General features: G+C 38.9%; 1 protein-coding gene across 1 annotated transcript in view; it reads right to left on the bottom strand.

Annotated features, from left to right (window-relative positions):
- The window catches only part of ARSK (arylsulfatase family member K), a 53848-nt gene that overhangs the window by 17563 nt on the left and 14158 nt on the right, over positions 1-22127 (bottom strand). The window contains exons 3-5 of the mRNA XM_073344536.2: positions 21527-21686; positions 4591-4873; positions 928-1099 (exon numbers count right to left, since the gene is read on the bottom strand). Of these exons, the coding sequence (XP_073200637.1) occupies positions 928-1099; positions 4591-4873; positions 21527-21686 (615 nt within the window). The remainder of the gene's footprint in view (positions 1-927; positions 1100-4590; positions 4874-21526; positions 21687-22127) is intronic.

Here is a 22127-nt window from a genome sequence, read left to right as displayed (position 1 = left end):
TTTGTGTTGGAAATGGCCCACCTTGATTATCATACACATTGTAAGGAGAGTGATCACTTTAGATAAGCTATTACCAGCAGGAGAGTGGGGTGGGAGGAGGTATTTTTTCATGCTTTGTGTGTATATAATAAGATCTTCTAAACTTTCCACAATATGCATCCGATGAAGTGAGCTGTAGCTCACGAAAGCTTATGCTCAAATAAATTGGTTAGTCTCTAAGGTGCCACAAGTACTCCTTTTCTTTTTGCGAATACAGACTAACACGGCTGTTACTCTGAAACCTTTCAACATACAATTACCATCCTGGTCTGAATTCACACTGGTAAGTGAGAACACTCAGTTTAAAATGGTCCATTAGTAGGCTTGGCAGAACTCTTATTTAAAAAAAAACCCAAACTTCAACAGGTAATGTCGATGTTTGTTTAGGCATTTTTTTCTATTTTTATGGATTTTATGGATAATTTCACAGTTGCAAGAAAAACAGTGGGGAAAGGGCCCCCGTAGGCAATTATTTAATGATATCAAAAAGTTAAAAGTTTAAAACCTATAAAACAGAAAATACCATATCACATGTCAAAATATACAAAGATATATCCTTAAATCAACCTTCAATAAGTTCTCAAGCATGATTTTTCTTACTTTGCTTACCTGTAAATTTTGATCACCATCAATTGAAATATTTTTTCATCAGTTTGTATGTGTACAGTGAAATCAACATTTACCACCCAAAACTCTAATCCTTCCAAATCTGACAGCAATATTCTAAGCCATCCAGTTCTTTTGCACATGCATCATTTATGCAATATGTAGGAAGCTATTTTGCTATTTTGCCTTGAGTAACTCTTTACAAAAGGCTAGTCTGATCAGAGTTATCTACTAACAGCTTCAAATCTCTTTTCTGTATTATTATTCTGGAAGATTACCTACCAAGCATGGCATCTGTCTCAGCACACATGGCATAATAAAATGCTCTGATATCTCTGATTTCTTTCCTTGTAAACTGCCCAGTGCAATTCTTGGTGTAAGAAGAATAATAATCTACTGGGTGCATGTCTGAAAGAGGAGGCCATTTTGGAATTTTAACGGCTTCATATGTCACCTAAAAACAAGAGTAAATTAAGTTATTTTGGCAAGTGAGTTTAATGCTTTACAATGGGTTTAAATCAGAAATTCTCAAACCGTGGTCCATGCAGCACCTGCTTACTATCTGTTACTTTTACAGATATCCAATCACCACCTTGCAAAGAAGAGCCTGGACACCAGTAAAAATCAGCTGGAAAACTACAGGAGGACCCAGCAGCATGTGACCTGCCAGCTGATATCTCAAAAGACAGATAAAGGACCCAGTCTTTTAGAACTATATTCAGTAACTAATCTCAGAAGTGTGGGCATAGCACCACATAAAAGAAAAATGTTGTACCATGTGCCTCCAAAGGACTAGGTGTCATCTGGGAAAATAGATCAACATGGCAATTTACTCTTTCTGGGAAAATCTCCAGAAGAGCTGGCGTGAAATTTGTATCTTGGAAAAAGAATTCACATGGGTAGTCTAATTTTCAAATATATACTGGATATATAAATTCTGGCATTTGGATGCTCAGATTGGCAGTTAGGCCAGTTTGATGCCTTGTGCCAATTTAAATGCCATCGTCTATAATGGAGATGTTCTATTTAGGCACACATATTTGCAAACTGGACCCTGAATATAAAAATAAGCATTGCCTTTTGACTCAGATTTTAAAATGTTTGTTTTTACTGATCAAGAATTATTTCTAAATATTTAGAACTGTGAATTACAAACTAGGCAATGTGAAACCTCTATGACTTGAAAAACAAAGTAAAGTAGTTTATTAACTCTTCCATGATCTTACTAATTAATAATCACAGCTGAAGGCAGGGTTGACAAGTCCTAGGTCACAATGTAGTAGCAGGTCCTGGGAGGCTTAGATGCAGTATAGGAAGGCAATGGAGACTGGGCTAAGAACACTTGGCACCTCAAAATGAGTTAACAAAACTGATATGTCAGGGCTTGTACAGTGAATATTTATAGCAGCATGTAAATATCATCCTAAGAAACGAAATCAACAGAATTTATTTTTTATTCTTGATGAAAATACCACAAGAGAGAAAACTCCACAGGCTCTAATGACTTTAGATTCTAAATATGTATGTATGTGTCCTAGTGGTAGTGGCATCTTGACAGAATTTGTGGGACTGATAGAGGACAAGCAAGGTACATCTGGAGCCTCCACTGCTCATTTATTTAATGCTGATGGGGAGCTGAGGCATCAGAGGTAGAAGATTTCAGCAGTGGAGAGAGCTCCCCAGACTCCAGCTAGTGCTAAAGACTCTGCACAGCTGCCACTGGTCACTGGGATGTCATTTCCATGACCTTTTCTTGATTAAATACACTATTATCAGGCTAATTAAGAAGAGAACAAAACCAGCCTCCAACTCCACCTATCAGCTGACAGTATTGTGTTTCAAGCCAGGGCATGTTGCAGAGATAGCAATTCTCTGCTGAATGAATCCTCGTCCATAGACAAGAGAAGTACATCCACACTCAACCTGTTAGACCTCTCTGCAGCAGTTGGTACCTTTAACCACCAAATACTATTGTCCCACCTTTAAGAGGCTATTGGGTGGTACAGAAACACTTTGAAATGCCTTAACTTCTTCCTCTCAGACCAAACCCTAGAGAAATTATGGCCATTCATGCCAACATCTCCAAAGCCCTCATCTCCCACAGAAGTCAGTATTCTCTCCCACATTATCCAACACATTTATATGAAGTCATTAAAAGAGCTGGTGAGACAACAAGGTCTGAAATGCCAGCAGCATACATTGACAACACCTGGCTCTTTATCTCCTTGACATTAAATGTAAACAGCAACCGCTCCAAGTTTTCTCAGTGTCTAAATGAAATGAGAAACTGGCTCCAGCTGAATTCAGGCAAGAGTGGAATTCCAGTAGGGAGAGAGAAGTTCCTCAAACAAGGTGGTTCTTCTAGAACATTCCCCATTACTCAAGGACCTCTGCCCTCACATTAAGTCAACATCTGTGACTGACCAGAAGATTAAACTCCTTCCTAAAGAACTTAGACCTGACAATAGTGATCCATTGAATTCATGATCTCTATGCTTGACTGTTGCAACTCATATCTAGGAACAAAGCCATGTGCCCTGGAAAAGCATCACTCCCTACAAAATGCAGCAGACCATCTGCTTAGCAACACAGGGTACCAGAAACATCATGCTGATGCTTCACGCTGCAGTAGCTCCCCCTTGAAGATAGAATTTAATTCAAGGTCTCTGTCCTTATATTCAACGATCTCCATGAGATTGCTCCTAGCTACTTGAGAGACCATGTCTTTCCTCATAACCATGACAACCATGTTCAGCTGGAACCATGAAACAGTCAACAAATGGAGGGTGGCTCGTAAAACCAGGAAAAAAAAATCTTCACAGGAGCTGGCCCTATCTTATGTAACTCCCTCCTGTAACAGATCAGAATGACCACAGGCCTTCCTGCATTCAAAACTAAATGTAAAAACACATCTCGTTGACTTTGCTTTCCCTTAACATGGTGCTCTCACATACAACTCAAAATAAAATAATACATTTTTGAAAAATTTAAAAAACCTCATCGTAATCTAACTACTTTTTCCTAGATAAAGAATGAAGAAAGAGTATGATTGTTATTTCTATTTTTAAATGCTTGAAAGGGTATCAGATATTATGGTAAGAGGTGGCCCATCAAATTACATAGGTAAACTGACTTTACAGCACCCCAGTAGTAAAGACTGGGCAGATAAATGTAAAGTCTCTTCAAAGCCTACTGCTGAGTTACTGGATTGTGTGAAATCTTGTTGTCATTTAGGCAGCGGGAGCCATGGTAACTAATCAAGAGAGTTTTGTGACAATAGTAAGACTGCATTTGTGGACTATACAAGAGGCAGATAAACAGAAATTGTTCACACCATTCTCTCTGGGAGAAGGAATCTGCTGATTTCCTACACATGGAAGCAGAGAGATTTTTCTTAGCATTAGAATGAAAAACTGAAAGAGCTAGATTAGTAATCAAAGCATCAGGTAACAGAAAAGACAAAAATTTGCATTGTGCAAGGCATTGATTTAGCACCTTAGCCATTCTGGGTTAAAATCAACCTGTCAGCACAGAATTCAGACACAATTTGATTTTATATAGCATCTCTTGTGCTCAAGTTGCTACCAAATGCTTTATAAAACAATGAGCTAGAGACTAGGAGTGCAAAGTTTGTACAGACAAACACCATTAAGTGTCCAGTTTAATATACACTCCTTTTGGAATCAGAAATGGTTTTACCGAGTCAGGGAATATTGGCCAAGAGAGACTGGAGTTGTCACCTTCTTTTTTCACTTCTACATGGGCAACCTTAAGAAGTGTGCTTAACATCTCATCCACAGATGCCCTTACAGTGCACTATAATATCAGAACTGGGCCTGAGCCCAAGTCTGATGTGAATTATATAAGGTGCGAAATAAGGTAATGTACATACTAAATGCAGTTACAAATTCATTTTGATTTAAGTTTCTATACATTTTCACATACCTTTTCAAGCCAATAGGGAGATGTTAGAAATGTAGAAGACCCAAAATTTTCCCCTGTAGAGGGTGATGGGTATGGATGTGGTAAATTTAACCCCAAGTAAAGAACAAATGGTTGATTAAAGCTAGTGGCTTCTTTCCTTATCCAACTTGCTGCTTTATCAGTATTCTGCCAATCTTCTTCCATCACTCTCATAAATGTCTTGTTGCCAGTAAGATTCACCATGGGTCTGCCTTCTTGTCTGAGCAGGAAATCAACATCCCTTGTCCAAGCTTCTACACGGTTACTGAAAATACAAGACTGCATTGGGTGGAAAGCATTTCCTTCTCTTTTCATGCACTAAACATCTAGTAACATCACCTCAGTTTTAAAATATCTAAACATCTTTCTAAATTTGCAACTTCATTTTATTTACATATTTCTATATATAATATTAGTGTTATTAGATTGAAATAACCAAGAGCTAAACTATATATTCATTGCTTTAGTTAATATTTTTCCAATTCTGAATCTTTTTTTTCTTATTCCTGGTCATTTCATGCCATAGGGCTCTTTCTCCTGCCTCTGATCCATCTCCCAGTTCTACTTTGGCAAATGAACATTTAGACACAGCACTTCCAAACCCTGTTACCATATCTTCACTTAACGGATTCTCTTCACTTTTTGCTATGGCTTCATCGCTCATTCTACCTGCTGCATCTAACTTGAAATTTTATTATGTAAACTTATTTTCCACTGGACTGTTTCAACCACCTAGATCATCACATCTTTTGAAACCATACCGTTTTATTTTGGATTCTACTATACCACTTTTTGTAACACTGCCACTTTGGACCAAATCCTCTGCTGACTTTCCCTGTGCAACCCCGCTGACTCCAGATGATAACATTATCAGAGAAAGGTGGAGGCGGCAATGGAGCCCCAAGAGGCATAAATGAAACAAGTTTCATGATCAAATATGTTTTGAGCCAGATTTTCAGACAATTACAATTACTGAATCTCTAAAATCCTGAGAAATCTGAGCTACAGATGTATCACTCTGGCAGAGAAAGGAAATGACACCAGAAGTATCATAAACAAAGATTGGAGAGTGCCACTCCATCTTAGAAACTTACATGTCATTCAAGGAATGATAAAAGAAAGTATGTAGCAGCAGATTCCTCAGGACTTTAGCCATATAGTTTTGTTAAAGTATAGTGCCAATTATATTTTAAAGAACATTCATGTACTTTTTCTTCCTCATTTGGAATTTTACAAATAGGTTCTTAACTTTTAGCAAAACCTTTGTATCTCACTTTTATCAATAAAACAGTTTTAGGTCTTTTTAAATCTTGTGTAGTTATCTGCACTTCCAAGATAAACAAATGTTTGTTATGCTTAACTGAATTAATCACAACCATTTTAACAAGATTAATCATCACAATTTATCTCAGTAGGAGATATAATATTTATTGAACCTAATTTTCAAAATATCAGTGTGATGGGGAGTACTACCCCTTTACAGGACAGTCTTCCATTTATGACCAAAACAGGCAGGAGGGCAATGAAAAAGCATGCTGTCCTACCTCGGGACTGTATATAAATAAAAGAAAGCTGAGCAAGACAGAAAGGGATGAGAAGCCAAGCTGGCTGCTATAGGTTACAGGACCTGGAACACTAGCTGAATCTGGGTCTTAGAGACTTGTTTTCTGACTAAGTTTGGTTGCTCTGACTCAAGGCTCTGAGGTAAGTGCTCTATGAACTTGGTTAAGCTGCTCCTTCCCTTACTTGATGCCTACAGGAGAGCCTGCCTGTTCCCTAGAAGAAGAAAAGAATTAGGATTTCTGCTGGCAGGGGTTGGTTTGGAGGACTTAAGCGGTCAGTTTGATTTTTGCCACCCCTTTCTTGCATACTGTATAGTTAGGCATCCATTGCCTGTACAAAGAGGTGTGTGCAATTATGGTTTAGATTTTTTTGTGCACATTGCTTACTATATTTAATGTAATATAGAACTTAAAATATAACACTGATTATAAATGTAGGCCAGTCTGACCATCCAGATAAAGTTAGTTTGGGGCTTGAGAGAAAAGGAATGGAACAGGTCACTCTCCAGTACTAGAGCAGTGGGGAGAAGTATTGACAGGTCCCAAAGGAAGACAAATCTTTAGGCAGAAAGAGAGAGAAAGAGAAAGAGAAAAAAGGAGAGAAAGGATTGCTACAACAAACAGGATGATGGAGAAATAAATGGGGCAATCTCTATGCCCCATAAAATGCACCATTAACTATATTTTTATCCACAGATTGAAAGGAAGAAATACTAATGAAGTGTTAAACCAATTGAAGGCAGAAATATGTATTTTCTGCTATAATACATCATACAATTTTAATTAAACCACAGTAAGAAATCAGACGATTTGTTTAAAGGGGTCGTCTTCTCTGCAAAGAAGACATGAGAGATTCACAAACTGTAAACAAAGACTTAATAATCAGATGTCAGAGTTCAGGTGGAAAATGAGTTACTAACAAGAATTTAAAAGTTTTGAAATGAATCTTAAACAATTGTTTATAACACTCGCAATGAGAAAGAAGTAGGATTATACCTCCTTTGCTGACAGATGGTACTCCAAAGATAACAACTTAGAGAGCGGAAACAAACAATGAAGAGATAAAGGACAGAAATATAATGTTGCTTAATAATGAAGAGAAAATCTTAAGAGCTGGAATCACTACTATTGTATAAGTGAAAACATATAAAAGGCCACTCAAGTAATTTAGGTCCCAACTGAAATATTTTAAATAAAATTCTTACATGTCTATAGCACCCTTGTCACTCTGATCTCTGGGGTACAGATGTGGGGACCCGCATGAAAGACTCCCTAAGCTTATATTCTACCATCTTAGGTTAAAAACTTCCCCACAGCACAAATTCCTTTCCTTGTCCTGGGGCGGTATTGCTGCCACGACCAAGTGATTTACACAAAAATTCAGCAAAGGGTCACTTGGAGTCCCTATTCCCCCAAAATATTCCCCCAAGCCCCTTCCCCCCTTTCCTAGGGAGGCTTGAGAATAAAATACCAACTAGTTGGTTAGCAATGTGAGCACAGATCAAACCTTTTCTTTAGGACACTGAAAATCAACCAGGTTTTTAAAAGAAGAATTTTATTTATAAAGTAAAAGAATCACACCTTCCATCCTGATTTTGCAGGTAACTTTACAGGGTAAATAAAAAGATTTAGAACACAAAGGATTCCCCTCTGGCTCAGCTTCACAGTTACAAAACAGGAATGAAACTACCTCTTTAGTATAGGGAAAATTCACAAGCCAAAACAAAAGATAACCTAACGCATTTCCTTGCCTTACAATTTTTGTAATTTTAGATGGTTCATTTCAGGCATGTTTTCAGGAGATATTGTACCTGCTTGGTCTCTCTCTCCGCCCAGAGAGGGAGCAAACAAAGAGAGTCACAAACAAATCCTCCCCTCCGAACCCAGATTTGAAAGTATCTTCTTTCCTCATTGGTCCTTCTGGTCAGGTGCCAACTAGCTTACTGAGTTTCTTAACTCCTTACAGGTAAAGCGATTCAGTAGAGCTGCCCTGGAGGGATTTTATGCTACTCTTATCTCTATGTTTATGACAACCTTTCATTTAAAAGGGCCTCACGATTATAAATATAAAACATTACTAAAATGTAGTCACTACAGTACTTTGATGGAAGGGTAGCAGCTATCCGACAAGCAGCTGTGGCGATTGGGAAATTTTGGCCAATGCCTACATTATAACCTTCCTCATTATTTCCTTTTGATATAAGTACTGAATTTTTTCAAACAGCTGAAAAGCGTCATTATTTATGTTTGTAACAATGAAAAGTCTGTCCAAATGTGTTCAACTCCTCTGATGCTCAGGTTCTGCAAAATGAACTTAAATTGGTCGCTGTTTTCGTGTGTGTGTGTGTGAGAGAGAGATCTCTGTTGGTGTAAAGGTGGAGGAGGCAGTATATGTGCCTCCTACACCAGCTGCATATCTCTGGCATAAGCAGGAAGGAGATCTTATTGGGTGAAATGAGGGTCTGATAGGAGTCAGTCAGCAGAAGAAGGGGGTGTGCTATAGCTAAGCTCCCCTACACCTGATCTCCTTGTGGCATTACAGAGCTTACATCAGAGGTGGAAGTTACAGCAACAAAGTGCCTTCTTAACTGCTGGAGCCTGACAGTCAGGGACCTGGGAGCTGCAACTGGCTTCCAGCAGCTGTCAGTGTCCACAATATCAAAGAATTGACACTCTAGTCTATTGGATAAGATGAAGAACTGGGTCAGTCATTAAAAAGTCACTCTTTGGAAGCACAGCAGTTAGTCCCAATGTCCTGGACAAATTCAAAGTAAATTAGTTACATTCTGCTACAAATTTCCCATGTAGATGCAACTGGATACAGTTTTCTGCTGAGCACTGTTAAACACCTGACATATTCCAACCCATTTCAGTGCTTGTTGATGTGATCCCCATATAACACACCACAGAGCATTCAACTCTGTTCAGTGGCTCATAGAAAAAAAATAAGACACACCCCTACTTCAAAACAAGTGTACAATCTACTTTCAAATATGATGCAATAATGTGGGTCACAAAGCAGTGTGAAGGTGAGGATAGGGACCAAGTTTACATCAATGAGATAACATAGTCACTGAGCAAGGCTAGCACACAGCATGATAGGACAAACATTTTAAAATTTTGATTCGTATATTAGCCCAGGATGTGTGCTCCATCTGTATGTTCCACGCTGGATTCAAAGCACAGCCAATGAGTCATCAAGACAGGCATCATTGGCAAACTGGAAGAGGCAGGGTCACTGTGATCAGATACAGAATGTTCCTAAATGACCTCAAAAGCATGTGGTGAAGTTTCTAAAGCATTTCACAAGCTTTAGCAGAAAGGTGTTTGTGACATTTGGGGGAATCACCCAGACAAGTAAAGGGTTCTGTCACCACCTGCCTTGAAAATTTGGGTGCCTTAATGCTATGGCTCAGAGCTGACAGATCTCAGTAGACAAGAATAAGAATCAATGCCTCACCCAGACTTCCACCCACCCAGTTACTGATAGCAGAGTGACCCTAATAGCCTTTCTCCCCAAATCTATTCCCTGAGTTCTTAACAACAAGGCATTCAGACATTTCCCTTCTGGTTCATCATCCCTGAAGGAAGGAAATATGCCCCCCTGTTATCAGTCCACTTGGGCAGGGACATTCCACCCAGATTGCACAATATAGACCTGCTTAGGGTAAAAAGAAACAAAACGGTTATTTAATAGAAAAATCACAGCTTCAAAGATGAAATAGTAAGAAAAAGCAAACACATACAAGTTACACAGAAAATAAACATGAATACACAACCTCAGGCTTTATAATTCTATATTTGTTAAACTCCCTTTTCGAATACTCCCTACCTATTGCCTCTGAACAGTTTCCCAACATGCCCTCTGTCTTAGAGAAGATCCAGTGTTTCAGACAGCAGCTTGGTTACATGCTAGTCCTCAGTTTTTGGATATGCTTCACTTTAAACATGTTCTCTTTTAAAAGGGTTTGCAGTTTTTGTTTTCTCACACTCTGAGACTATGGCAATTCATGGTTACACAAAGCAGGGAAAACTCCCTCCTTCCTTAATTTTGCAAGACTAGGGTTTTCTTTTTAGCTTCAGTGTCTTTCCATTAACTTTAATGATCCAGGACCAGTCCTATTCAACATATTCATAAATGATCTGGAAAAATGGGTAAACGTGAGGTGGCAAAATTTGCTGACGATACAAATCTACTCAAGACAGTTAAGTCCCAGGCAGACTGCAAAGAGCTACAAAAGAATCTCTCAAAACTGGGTGACCGGGCAACAAAATGGCAAATGAAATTCAATGTTGATAAATGCAAAGTAATGCACACTGGAAAACATAATCCCACGTATACATATAAAATGATGGGGTCTAAATTAGCTGTTACCACTCAAGAAAGATCTTGGAGTCATTGTGGATATTTCTCTGAAAACATCCACTCAATGCATAGCGGCAGTCAAAAAAGCAAAATGTTGGGAATCATGAAGAAAGGGATAGATAATAAGACAGAAAATATCATATTGCCTCTATATAAATCCATGGTGTGCCCACATCTTGTATATGGCGTGTAAATGTGGTCACCCCAGCTCAAAAAAAGATATATTGGAATTGGAAAAGGTTCAGAAATGGGCAACAAAAATGATTAGTGGTATGGAACAGCTTCCGTATGAGGAGAGATTAATAAGACTGGGACTTTTCAGCTTGGAAAAGAGACAACTAAGGGGGGATATAACTGAAGTCTATAAAATCATGACTGTTGTGGATAAGGTAAATAAGGAAGTGTTATTTACTCCTTCTCATAACACAAGAACTAGAAGTCACCAAATGAAATTAATAGCCAGCAGGTTTAAAACAAACAAGAGGAAGTATTTTTTCACACAACACACAGTCAGTGTGTGGAACTCTTTGCCAGAGGATATAATGAAGGCCAAGACTATAATAGGCTTCAAAAAAGAACTAGATAACTTCATGGAGGATAGGATCCATCAGTGGCTATTAGCCAGGATGGGCAGGGATGGTGTCCCTAGCCTCTGTTTGCCAGAAGCTGGGAATGGCAACAGGGGATGGATCACTTAATGATTACCTGTTTTGTTCATTCCTTCTGGGGCACCTGGCATTGGCCACTGTCAGAAGACAGGATACTGGGCTATGGACCTTTGGTCTGACCCAGTATGGCTGCTCTTATGTTCAGCATGCTCTTTTTCTGGGTTGTACAATGCTAGGTCCTTGGAGTTAGTTTTGTGGACATAGCAAGCCTGAGAGTTGCCCCTCCCTGCCTGACTGCTTCCCCACACAGCTATGAGTTAATGCTGTGGTTGCATCCTAGTTACAATTACAAATGTCTGCATATATATACATGCATACATTCATAACCATAACCTGTATACACATCTCCTAAGGATCATCAAATTCAGAGCATTACAAGCCTTCATAAATGACCTTAATTGATATATTATACACAGTAACATTGTATACAAGTTGATTCGATTATTCATTTTTTGGGATTCAGACCCCTTATGGTGTCTGGACCCTGACTGTCACTGTGTTATTTAATAAAATATTATTGTCCACAAAGGAAAACAATCTTTAAGACATGTGTTTCCCTGAAAATGTTCTCAAAAGAAAAAAATGTAGACACACACACACTCTCTTTATTCTAAACAGTATTTATGAAATTAAATGTGTAATTCAATGTATTACTTTAAAATTGCAGGTAGCTGGGCTGGACTGGTGGGCTAATGGCAGTACAACAAAGTGCTTCACAGACAATGTAAGAATTTGGCTCCCAAGGTCAGTCCTTTATTCTGGGCTTGTAAATCTGGGAAAACTGCTGAGATAACAGGAATCAATTCCACTCCCTAACTGGCCAGAAGAATCCTCATATGTCCAGAACTTGTTTCCACAGAACTCCCAACTCCTGCTGGCTTGGAGAATAGAAGTGAACCTGGAACTCCTGAAGAGTGCAAATAGTAATTTAGGATGAAATTCTCCCCTGTACAGAGGGCCAGCAGAAGGCCTGTAGCCCACTTAAGCTCACGAAATGGTGGATAGGCCTTATGTTAGCCCTCTGCACACAAGTGAACTTCACCTTTAATGTAATGTTCTGATTATTCTGTATTATAAAACTTTCAAGGGGTTGTAACACGATCAGAGTTCATTAGCCCTTTCTCTCCCCAAAAGGTATGTTGTTACACTTTAAAGAGTGAGATCGCACATGCACATATACATTATAAAGTTTAACCAATTTATTTCAGTATAAGCTTTCGTGAGCTACAGTTGTAGCTCACGAAAGCTTATGCTCAAATAAATTGGTTAGTCTCTCAGGTGCCACAAGTACTCCTTTTCTTTGTGCGAATACAGACTAACACGGCTGTTACTCTGAAACCTGTCATTATAAAGTTTGCGGACGATACCAAGCTGGGAGGGACTGCAAGTGATTTTAGAGGATAGCATTATAATTCAAAATGATTTGGAGAAATGGTCAGAAGTAAACAGGAGGAAATTCAATTAGGACAAATGCAAAGTACTCCATTTAGGAAGGAACAATCAGTTGCAAACGTACAAAATGGGAAATAACTGCCTAGAAAGGAGTATTGCGGAAAGGGATCTACAGGTCATAGTGGACCACAAGCTAAATGTGAGTCAACAGCATAACACTGTTGCAAAAAAAGCTAACATTATTCTGGGATGTATTAACAGGAGTGTTGTAAGCAAGACATGAGAAGTAATTCTTCTGCTCTACTCCGCACTGATTAGGCCTCAACTGGAGTATTGTGTCCAGTTCTGGGCACCACATTTCAGGAAAGATGTGGACAAATTGGAGAAAGTCCAGAGAAGAGCAACAAAAATGATTAAAGGTCTAGAAAACATGACCTATGAGGGAAGACTGAACAAGTTGGATTTGTTTAGTCTGGAAAAAAGAATACTGAGAGGGGACATGATAACAGTTTTAAAGTACATAAAAGGTTGTTACAAGGAGGAGGGAGAAAAATTGTTGTTCTTAACCTCTGAGGATAGAGCAAGAAGCAATGGGCTTAAATTGCAGTAAGGGAGGTTTAGGTTGGACATTAGGAAAAACTTCCTAACTATCAGGGTGTCTAAGCACTGGAATAAATTGCCTAGGGAGGTTGTGGAATCTCCATCACTGGAGATTTTTAAGAGCAGGGTAGACAAACACCTGTCAGGGATGGTCTAGAGAATACTTAGTCCTGCCATGAGTGCAGGGGACTGGACTAGATGACCTCACCTCTCAAGGTCCCTTCCAGTCCTATGAGTCTATGATTATTCTGCAATCTATCTTCAACTGGTGTAAACTGGCATGGCTCTGTTAATTTCAAGGGAGCTATGCTGAGTTACAGCTACTGAAGAGCTGGCCCTTTATTAGCATCCTCCTCAAATCTGATTAATCATGCAGCAGTGACAGATGCCTGGTATCTGCCAGGATCATGCTGTGATGCATTCATAATAAACCATTTAATATCGTTGTATATGATCACATACTTCCTGCACATTTAAGAAATGGAAACTTCACATTTACAAAGATTATTTTTTTCTTATCAACGCCCTAACTGCAACAGTTTCCTAGGACAAATGGAAGTTAATTTTTTTTAATAAAGTACCAGGAAAACTAACAGCCCATATTCTTTGTCAGATAGCTGTCAGTTAATAGACATGTGTAGGCTTGGAAGGATTAGATTTTTAATTGGTAAATGTTGGTAAATGTCAATTTCACCATACATACACAAACCACTGAAAAAATACTTCCCTTGATGCTAATCAACATTTACAACTAGGCAAAGTAAAAGAAAAAAGCTGCTTGAGTACTCAGAGTTAGATTTAAGGATATTTACTTTGTATATTTTGACATTGTGATATTGACAATTTCTGTTTTAACAATTATAAAGCTTTAACTTTTTGAATTGTCTTTAAATATTGGGGGGGTGCAATACATTTCCCACAACTGTGAAAATTTAAATAGATAAATATTGAAAAAAAGTTTAAAAATAAACATTGATATCCATAAAAATTATATAAAAAAGTCAAATTCTGCCAAACCTAGATATATGTTTAGGGCAAACTCTTGCTCCGTGGTTCAAAACAGAAGCAACTGCATGTTGTATGGATCAAATCTATATTTTTAAAATATCCATATGTCTATTGAGCTTAACAGTCATACATCCCATACTGAGAGGACAGCTCTGTTTCTCTTTGCAAGCCTTCTCTTTATCAGGAAACCAAAGCAACAGGACTGCGCTAATTAACTCAACATGCAACAGTAACCTTCCTTATATTTATTCCACACTATTTATAGATTATTTAATTGGCTAGTTAGACTTTTTAAATGTCTACATAGATGCAATTAGAATGAGATACACATTTTTCTCTAACAAAAAACCATAGAAGTTGTTTTAGTTTTCAATTAGAGAGAAAGGTATTAAATTTTAAAATTCCACTTACGTATACACTAGAAAAGGCTGACTCAACATGTATTTATTTTCATTTATTCTCAACCTCCACCCACTTTTGTTCAAGCAACAGTAAGGGCTTGATCCTGTGATGTGCTGATCCCCCTCAACTACCACTAAATAGAAATCTGAGAAGGCTCAGTAACTTGCAAAAGGCTTTCAGCGTAGCAGGTTCAGGGCATAAACCACAAAGATAAACATTGACTAAAATCACTGAGCTTGATTCACTACTATGTTACTCAAGTTTGACAATGCAGAACCACTGATTGTATAATATTTTGTATTACTACTGAATCTACCTCAAGCTCCTGAAAATTCAGCTCCAGGTGACTAAACAATCATGTTAGTCATGTTATATATATGATAATATATACAATAATAATAATAATCTCCTCTGTATATCAATTTTGCATGCTTTCTTTTTCTTCAGTAAATTTAAATATGTTGGCTTCTTCTTTCTTAACTGTTCTAGACAAACCTGAGCATTTTAGGGTTTATTTAGCTGAACAGAACAGGCAGCGATGAAATTTCATAAAGGACTGTAGAGCAAGGCAGAAAGCAACAAAAGCAACAAATTAATGTTTTTTGTTCCATGATTTTTTTCACCATAGAAAATTAAAGTTTCTCAATTATCCAAACTTTAGTCAGCTATCTAGTCAAACTGTCATTAAGCTTTTCTAGATTGTGTCCATACTACAGTAACCAAATCTGGAAATTAAAATCCTACTCTTCAAAACAGAATTTGAAAGGATTATACTAAAATAGCTCTACTGGCAGCAGGTTAACACAAATTCATTTCTTTCCCCTAGAGAAGGAGGAATTCCAAACGGCGAGATTGAGACATAGGCACTATAGGACTATGTCTACAGCGCCTTGAGCCGTGTTATTACATCAGACTCTCAGTTTTCATAAAGAAGTTACTAAGCCTAATGGCTACAAAAAAAGCTTGAATATGTGACCTAACTGTAACCAATGTAATGACATCTGCCCGAATCGGAGGACACCCTGAAACAGTATCTCAGCGCTCTGAATTTCCCTACGTATCAAGATCCATTGCCTAGGGGCTGTTTCATCAACATCACAACAACACAAGACTGTATGGCAGAAAGAGAAAAATTCAGTGTGCCTGCTCACGCAACCACTGAGGCAGATAAACTTTGGCTGCTGAGGTAAGTATTCAGGTCCTACCCTGACCATGCTGTTCCCAGGGGAGGAGGACTCCAGCTAATGCTCCTCTGGTGTTAAGGAGGTTCCAAACCACTACTTCTCTCTCTGGGGTGGGAGGGTGACCCCCCTCCCCCGCTGCTGTGTGTGTGGGGGGGGGTGCATGGGGGCCATAATTGCCTTAATCTGGCCCTGCAATAGTGTAAAGGATCATCTGTAATAGTGATGAGGATAACGTATTTTACTCATTTTACAGCCTTCTGCACTCAAGCCTTTGCAATGAGACCCCAATCTTCCTGAAACTTTTGGCTCTGGGAGCAAGAACAGGGACTCAGTGTTAAATCTGGAGCGCCATGGGACTACTCTGTCTTGCAACATTCTCTAAGGAGCCCATTATGCTGGTTAGAGATCACCTGGACTTCAAAGCACTCTCTCCCCCAGGGATAGGAACCAAGAGGTTGGATTTAGAATGGATAACTCCATTTGAATGACAGGTAGGGATACCTCTACCCGAGAGTGGCACAAAGGGGACAGATGAGGGGCAGAATCTGGTCCTGGCCCTCCTTATGTAGCCATGCAGAAAATTTTCATCTTTCAAAAGTAATTTACACTTGCCTTAAATAATTTTATTCTAGACACGTCTGCAAAAGAATGAATCATCCACATAATCATTTATTCCTTGCATTACATTGCACAAACTCTGAACCATTGCTTTCTCAAAGGAAGATTCAGTGAAGGTGCATTTGAGGTATTTGTATACAGTTAAGATCAGCTATGCCTTTTAAAAAGTATGAATAACCGCAGTACTCAACAAGTTAGTGATGCAGATCTTTAACCTACAAAAATACAAACATACTGTGACAAAGCTCCAACCTTGTCTCAGTGGGTACTGCGCTTCCTGGCGGATTATGCTAGCCTCAGAGACTCAGCTTTCTCTCTCTAGAGGCAAGGGTCACAGTCTACTAAGCCATTTTCATCGTAAGCCAGCAAGGGAGGTGAGGAGAAGTTATCCTCCCTCGCACAGTCTCTGCTGTCTCCCAGTCTCAGTGATTAGTTGGGAAGGGGAGTGGGGAGCCTCGGCCCGCCCTCTACTCCGGGCTCCAGCCCAGGGACCCTGATAGTAGCAGCTTTTGGTAGCTGACTTTTTGGAAACAGGATGAGTATGATTCCCTGGGCCACTTCCCCACAGCAGCCCTCACTTCCTCAATATCTACATCACCCTTACCTCAGGGCCTCATTCCTTGTGCCTGATAGGGTTTGTATTAGGGTTTGTTTCTCCAGCGGCGTGGCTTCCTACTACAGCTCGTGACACACATACCCCCACCTAACTAACTGGGAGGCTTTTAACTAGTTTCAGGCAGCCCCTGATTGGCTTCAGGTGTCCCAATCAACCTAGCTGTCTTCCCTGCTTTCTGGAAGGATCTTAATTGGCCCCAGGTGTCTTAATTGACCTGGAGCAACTGCCATTTGTTTACCCTTGTAACAGGGATTTGTTTAGCCTGGGCCTAATATATCTGTCTCCCACTACTTTCCTATAGTCATCTGGCCTTGCCCCGTCACAATACGTAAATAGTTTTCTTCTTTTACAATTAGTTTTACAACTCTTAACATGGCACAGTGAGGAATTAAATCATGCACCAAAAATGAAAAAGGTTTGTTTTTTAATCCTTTTACAAGTACATATTGTTACATATACTGTACATGTATCTATTTCTTACTGAAAAAGAAAGACAAATGCATCAGATGTTCTGTAATGATAAAACCTGAAGATACAGTAGGGGACATATATTGATAGTTCAGATGACAAGTTATGTAAAGAGTCACAAAGAGAGAGACATGCATTTATAAGATAAGTTTAAGTACAATGTATTACGGACTTAATTCACTAAAGAAAGTTCTCATTGACAACACAAGATTTTGCTGTAGAGTCTTCATTCAGGATCACCCTTTATTTCCAGTACAGAACCTGAACTTTGAAAAACCTGTGTTCCTTCATCTGTAAAATGGGTTACCTACTTCAGATGAGGATTAGCTAGCTAATGTCTACAAAGCACTTTGAAGATGAAAACTGCTGTGTAAATGCTAAGTATTAATAATTTCCAAAGTCTCCTTTCAACATCTGATTACTCATTTCAGATAGGGAAGGGAGTGAAGGGTAGAGAAATTCTGAGATATTAGTTTAGTAGAAAAGAACGAGAAATCTCAGTGCTAGCAACATTAAACATGTCGACAGTGGACATAATCAGAAACCAGGAAAATTGTGTACCATATTAAAAGCTGCAAAACAGGCAGTTTTTATATGTACTTGGGGAAGCCACAGTGACACTGTTTTATCTACTCCATCTATTTATGTCATATTTTGACTATCACTGTGAAAGATGTTTGGCTCCTTAAAGTTTTTGCTGTTTTTCATGGCTTGCTTTCATTAAAAACTTTTCTTTACAGAAAAGCTTTGCAGCAACAATAGATACTCTCACTGAACATTTGTATTGTATTTGGAAACATATTACCATATTTAAAATTTTCCAAGGACATGGGGAGATTTAAAACACCTCAATGCTAGCAAAAACTTTTCTAGTCTGCTTCCCCGCCCCCCGCCCAAATATTTCAGATATTTAGGTTCAAGCAGGCATTGAGGCAAGACCTAGCACAGACTTTAGACAGCCTATAGGGAAACAGCTTCTGGGCACTCTACCAAGGAAGCAATACAATCTGCCTGAAGTGACCTTCAATCCTAATATCTCTCAAGCTCTTTCACGCTGGGAAAAAATGATTTCAGTGATCATATTCTAGAGAAGTTGATGAACAGACAACCTCCTTTAAGACTGATGCAACTGTCTTTATATAATTTGGCTAAAATTTCCCTTCCCTCTAGTACATCCCATTCACAGATGGAGCATGCAACAGTTAGGCTAGTCAGCCTTCAACACAACAGGATTACAAACATTAGCATGGCTGCTGTGTGACTACAAACAAAAAATATGAAAGGACATATGGACCAACTAAGCACACCAACACAAATGCCATCTTTCATCTCATGTAGAGGACCCAATCTGGGGGAATCCCATGCTACAAACTGGGCATTGAAGAAGATAATGTGGATGGAACGCTGCATACTATCTATATCCCAATTAATATCAGAGGACTGATCACACCATTTAATTTTTCTCCAACTAGAATATAATGTATCAAGTACTGCAATATGGCAACATATTCAAATTTGTCACTTGTTCACCACACAGTTCGGCCCAGAGGAACTTGTATTGTCTGAAGCGCTAGAACTTGCCAAATTTTGTAGAGAATAATACTATTTCTCCAGACTGGCAGCTACACTAGATGAGTTCCTAATTACTTATCAGAGAGTTAATATAGATGAAGTGATGCAAAAATGGAACAAAGAATTGGCAATAAATATCTTAATCCCACAGTGAAATAGAACAACATGAGAGATTAAAGAAGCAACCGTGGACCTCCAATTAAGTCTCCTTCAACAAAAAATCATGTTTAGGTTCATGGTTGCCCCAAGCACTTCACAAAGTTAAAGCTACCCTCAGTGATCAATGCTGAGGTGTGTGTGGGGGGTGGGGAGCGGGATTGTTAAGGAGCCAGCATGCATATGTTTTGATCGTGCCCTATTGTTTCCAGCTTCTGGGATGATATTAAAACCAGAATTAATAAAATGCTAGAATTGTCACTTGACCTTAAAAGCAGACATCTGCATACTATACTGGGTCAGATACCCAGCAAATGGAGGCTATCACCATACCAAAGGGAATGGCTACATAGACTTGTACTGGCTGTGAGAGGTCAAATTTTGTTACACTGGAAAAATAAATCTGTCCCTTCCCCCTCATTTTTCCCCCCAGCAGGTTTAATGGACTGGCAGACCTGTCTGCAAAGAAAGGCATCTGTAATGGTGTGGCACTCACCTCATACAAGAACTCCTTTCTGGTCAGGTGTGTTTGCAGTCTTTAAACAGTCCCAGCCCTGGTATTGAGCCATAGCCCCAGAACTTCCTCCCTGGAGGCAATGGTTTTGCCCTCAGCTCTTTGGCTGGGCCTCTTAGCAGTTCAGATCCCTCTCTGTGGTTTATTGATGTCCAATTGTAGGCCATTTCCTTAGTGGCCTATGCGGGGGTGGGGGAAACCTGGACCCACCCACTACTCCGGGTCCCTTCTCAGGGACCCAAAGAATAGCATCCATTTGCCACCATGTCCCTTTAATAAAACGGCTTTCAGTTCTCTGGGCCATTTCCCCATAGCCCCAGCTTCACCAAAGCTTCACCCTTACCTCAAGGATCTTTTATGTTCGGGCCCAGCAGCCAGCGAGGAGCTCTTCCTCTTGCCCCTGGTTTTTGCCAGTACTGAGCAGTCCATGGTGCTGCAGTTCCCTTTGGCTAGCCAGGAGCACCCCCCTGCACTCCTCTGGTTCCAGCAAGGAACTGACTGTCTCTGGCTCTGCAGCTCTTTTTATATCGTTCTCCTGGGCCCTAACTGGCTGCTCCCTGCAGCCTGTCTGATTGGCTGCTTCCCCTGCAGCTACTCTACGTTGCTTGGAGGACTCCTCTCCTGCTCTCTTCCTGGGACATGTGTTGAGGACCCTGAGGCCTCCAGCACAGCACCTCTGGACCTAGTCCACACCATCACAGCATCACATACAATAGATAGCAAGCCCTAGAAAAAGCTGAGTCTATTTGGGTCAATTTCCTAGAAGCGATCAACAAAAAATCCCTGCAGGATGCCTGAAAGAAAGACAGAAGATCAATCTATAGCCTTCCTCTCTATTCCCTCTCCTCTCCATCTCTTTCCCCCTGCCTTTTTCCCTTTCATTTTTATTTATTAATTGATTTGGCTATATGGCATAAAAATCCATGTGCTGGAAATATATAGTAATTTTTGTACTTGTTATTTATGAAGTTATTTATTTATAAAATATCTTTGGTTTGTTAAAAGAAAAAAAATGTAATTAAATCAGAAAAAAGAAAATGAAAGGACTTTAAAATCTTTTTAGCCTTTTGTGTGATTCAGTTAAATGAATCATCCTTCTTGTAGACAATTCAGACAGAATTTAACGGAGGTGGATTATGCCTTTATCATCTTAAAGCACTGGTCCCTGGTTTACCAAGTAAAGCTATGAAAACTGTAATTAGTGCTCTGTACTAAATAATGTATTTTATTTTAATTTACCATAACAAAATGAAATTGACCTACACAAAGAACTGAAATAAAGTTGAGTTTGTCAATTAAAATGAATAAATACATTGCACAAAATTCAGCAGAACATGTTTAGGATTTATGGATGAATTCTGGTGAGAAGCACAATGAAATCAAATTATTTTGGGCTACCTACACTGCAATCTTCTTATGAAGCTGTTTTAAAAAAATATTATTAAAAATTTAGTTTTATCCAGATTGTATCCAAATGGTCAAATCAGAGATGTATAAATTGAGATTTCTTAAATATAATTATTTGCATCTATGACAGGCATAAAGGTCATTTGGTGCCCTTATACCCTTACTTGAGTCAATGTGACTCTTCATGGGAGTAACCGTATGCCCGGGCCTAACATTTTGCAGGACTGGACCCTTCATACATTTCTAACAGAATTTCTTTAAAAAAAATCAACATGACCTTTTAATTGAAAACCATAAGCCATGGTCAATCTGTTGTTCCATGATCTATTCACATTTAATCACATTTATGGATGCCATACCAGAGAGGAATATATCCATTGCCTACCTCACTGAGTGATGTCCCGAAGTATAATCTAGTTTCCCATATTTCTGAGTGTGGTAGCCATGCTTTTGCATCAGGTCCATCCATGTTGTATAATTTGGATCTAAACCTTTGAAGTTATTCCAAGATTCTGTTAAATGAGTGAAGAGGCCACTCCACATAGCTGAAAAAAGCAAGTCAGAAACAAATGCTTGTCAATGCATTTATAGAACAATAATTAAGGCTGTCAAGTGATTAAAAAAATTAATAGTGATTAATCACACAATTAATTGTGCTATAAAACAATAATAGACTAACATTTATTTAAATATTTTTTGATGTTTTCTACATTTTCAAATACATTGATTACCATTACAACACAAAGCAGTGCTCACTTTATATTTATTACAAATATTTGCACTGTACAAACGAAACAAGGGGAATAGTATTTTTCAGTTCACCTCATACAAGTACTGCAGTGCAATCTCTTTATCATGAAAGTTCAACTTACAAATTTAGAATTATGTACAAAAAAAACTGCACTCAAAAACAAAACAATGTAAAATTTTAGAGCCTACAAGTTCACTCAGTCCTATTTCTTGTTCAGCCAATCGCTCAGACAAAA

The sequence above is a fragment of the Lepidochelys kempii genome, chromosome 5 (genome assembly GCF_965140285.1).
Source record: "Lepidochelys kempii isolate rLepKem1 chromosome 5, rLepKem1.hap1, whole genome shotgun sequence".
Lineage (NCBI taxonomy): Eukaryota > Metazoa > Chordata > Testudines > Cheloniidae > Lepidochelys > Lepidochelys kempii.
Note: the sequence above shows the minus strand (reverse complement) of the source record. Positions and strands in the feature narration are given on the sequence as shown.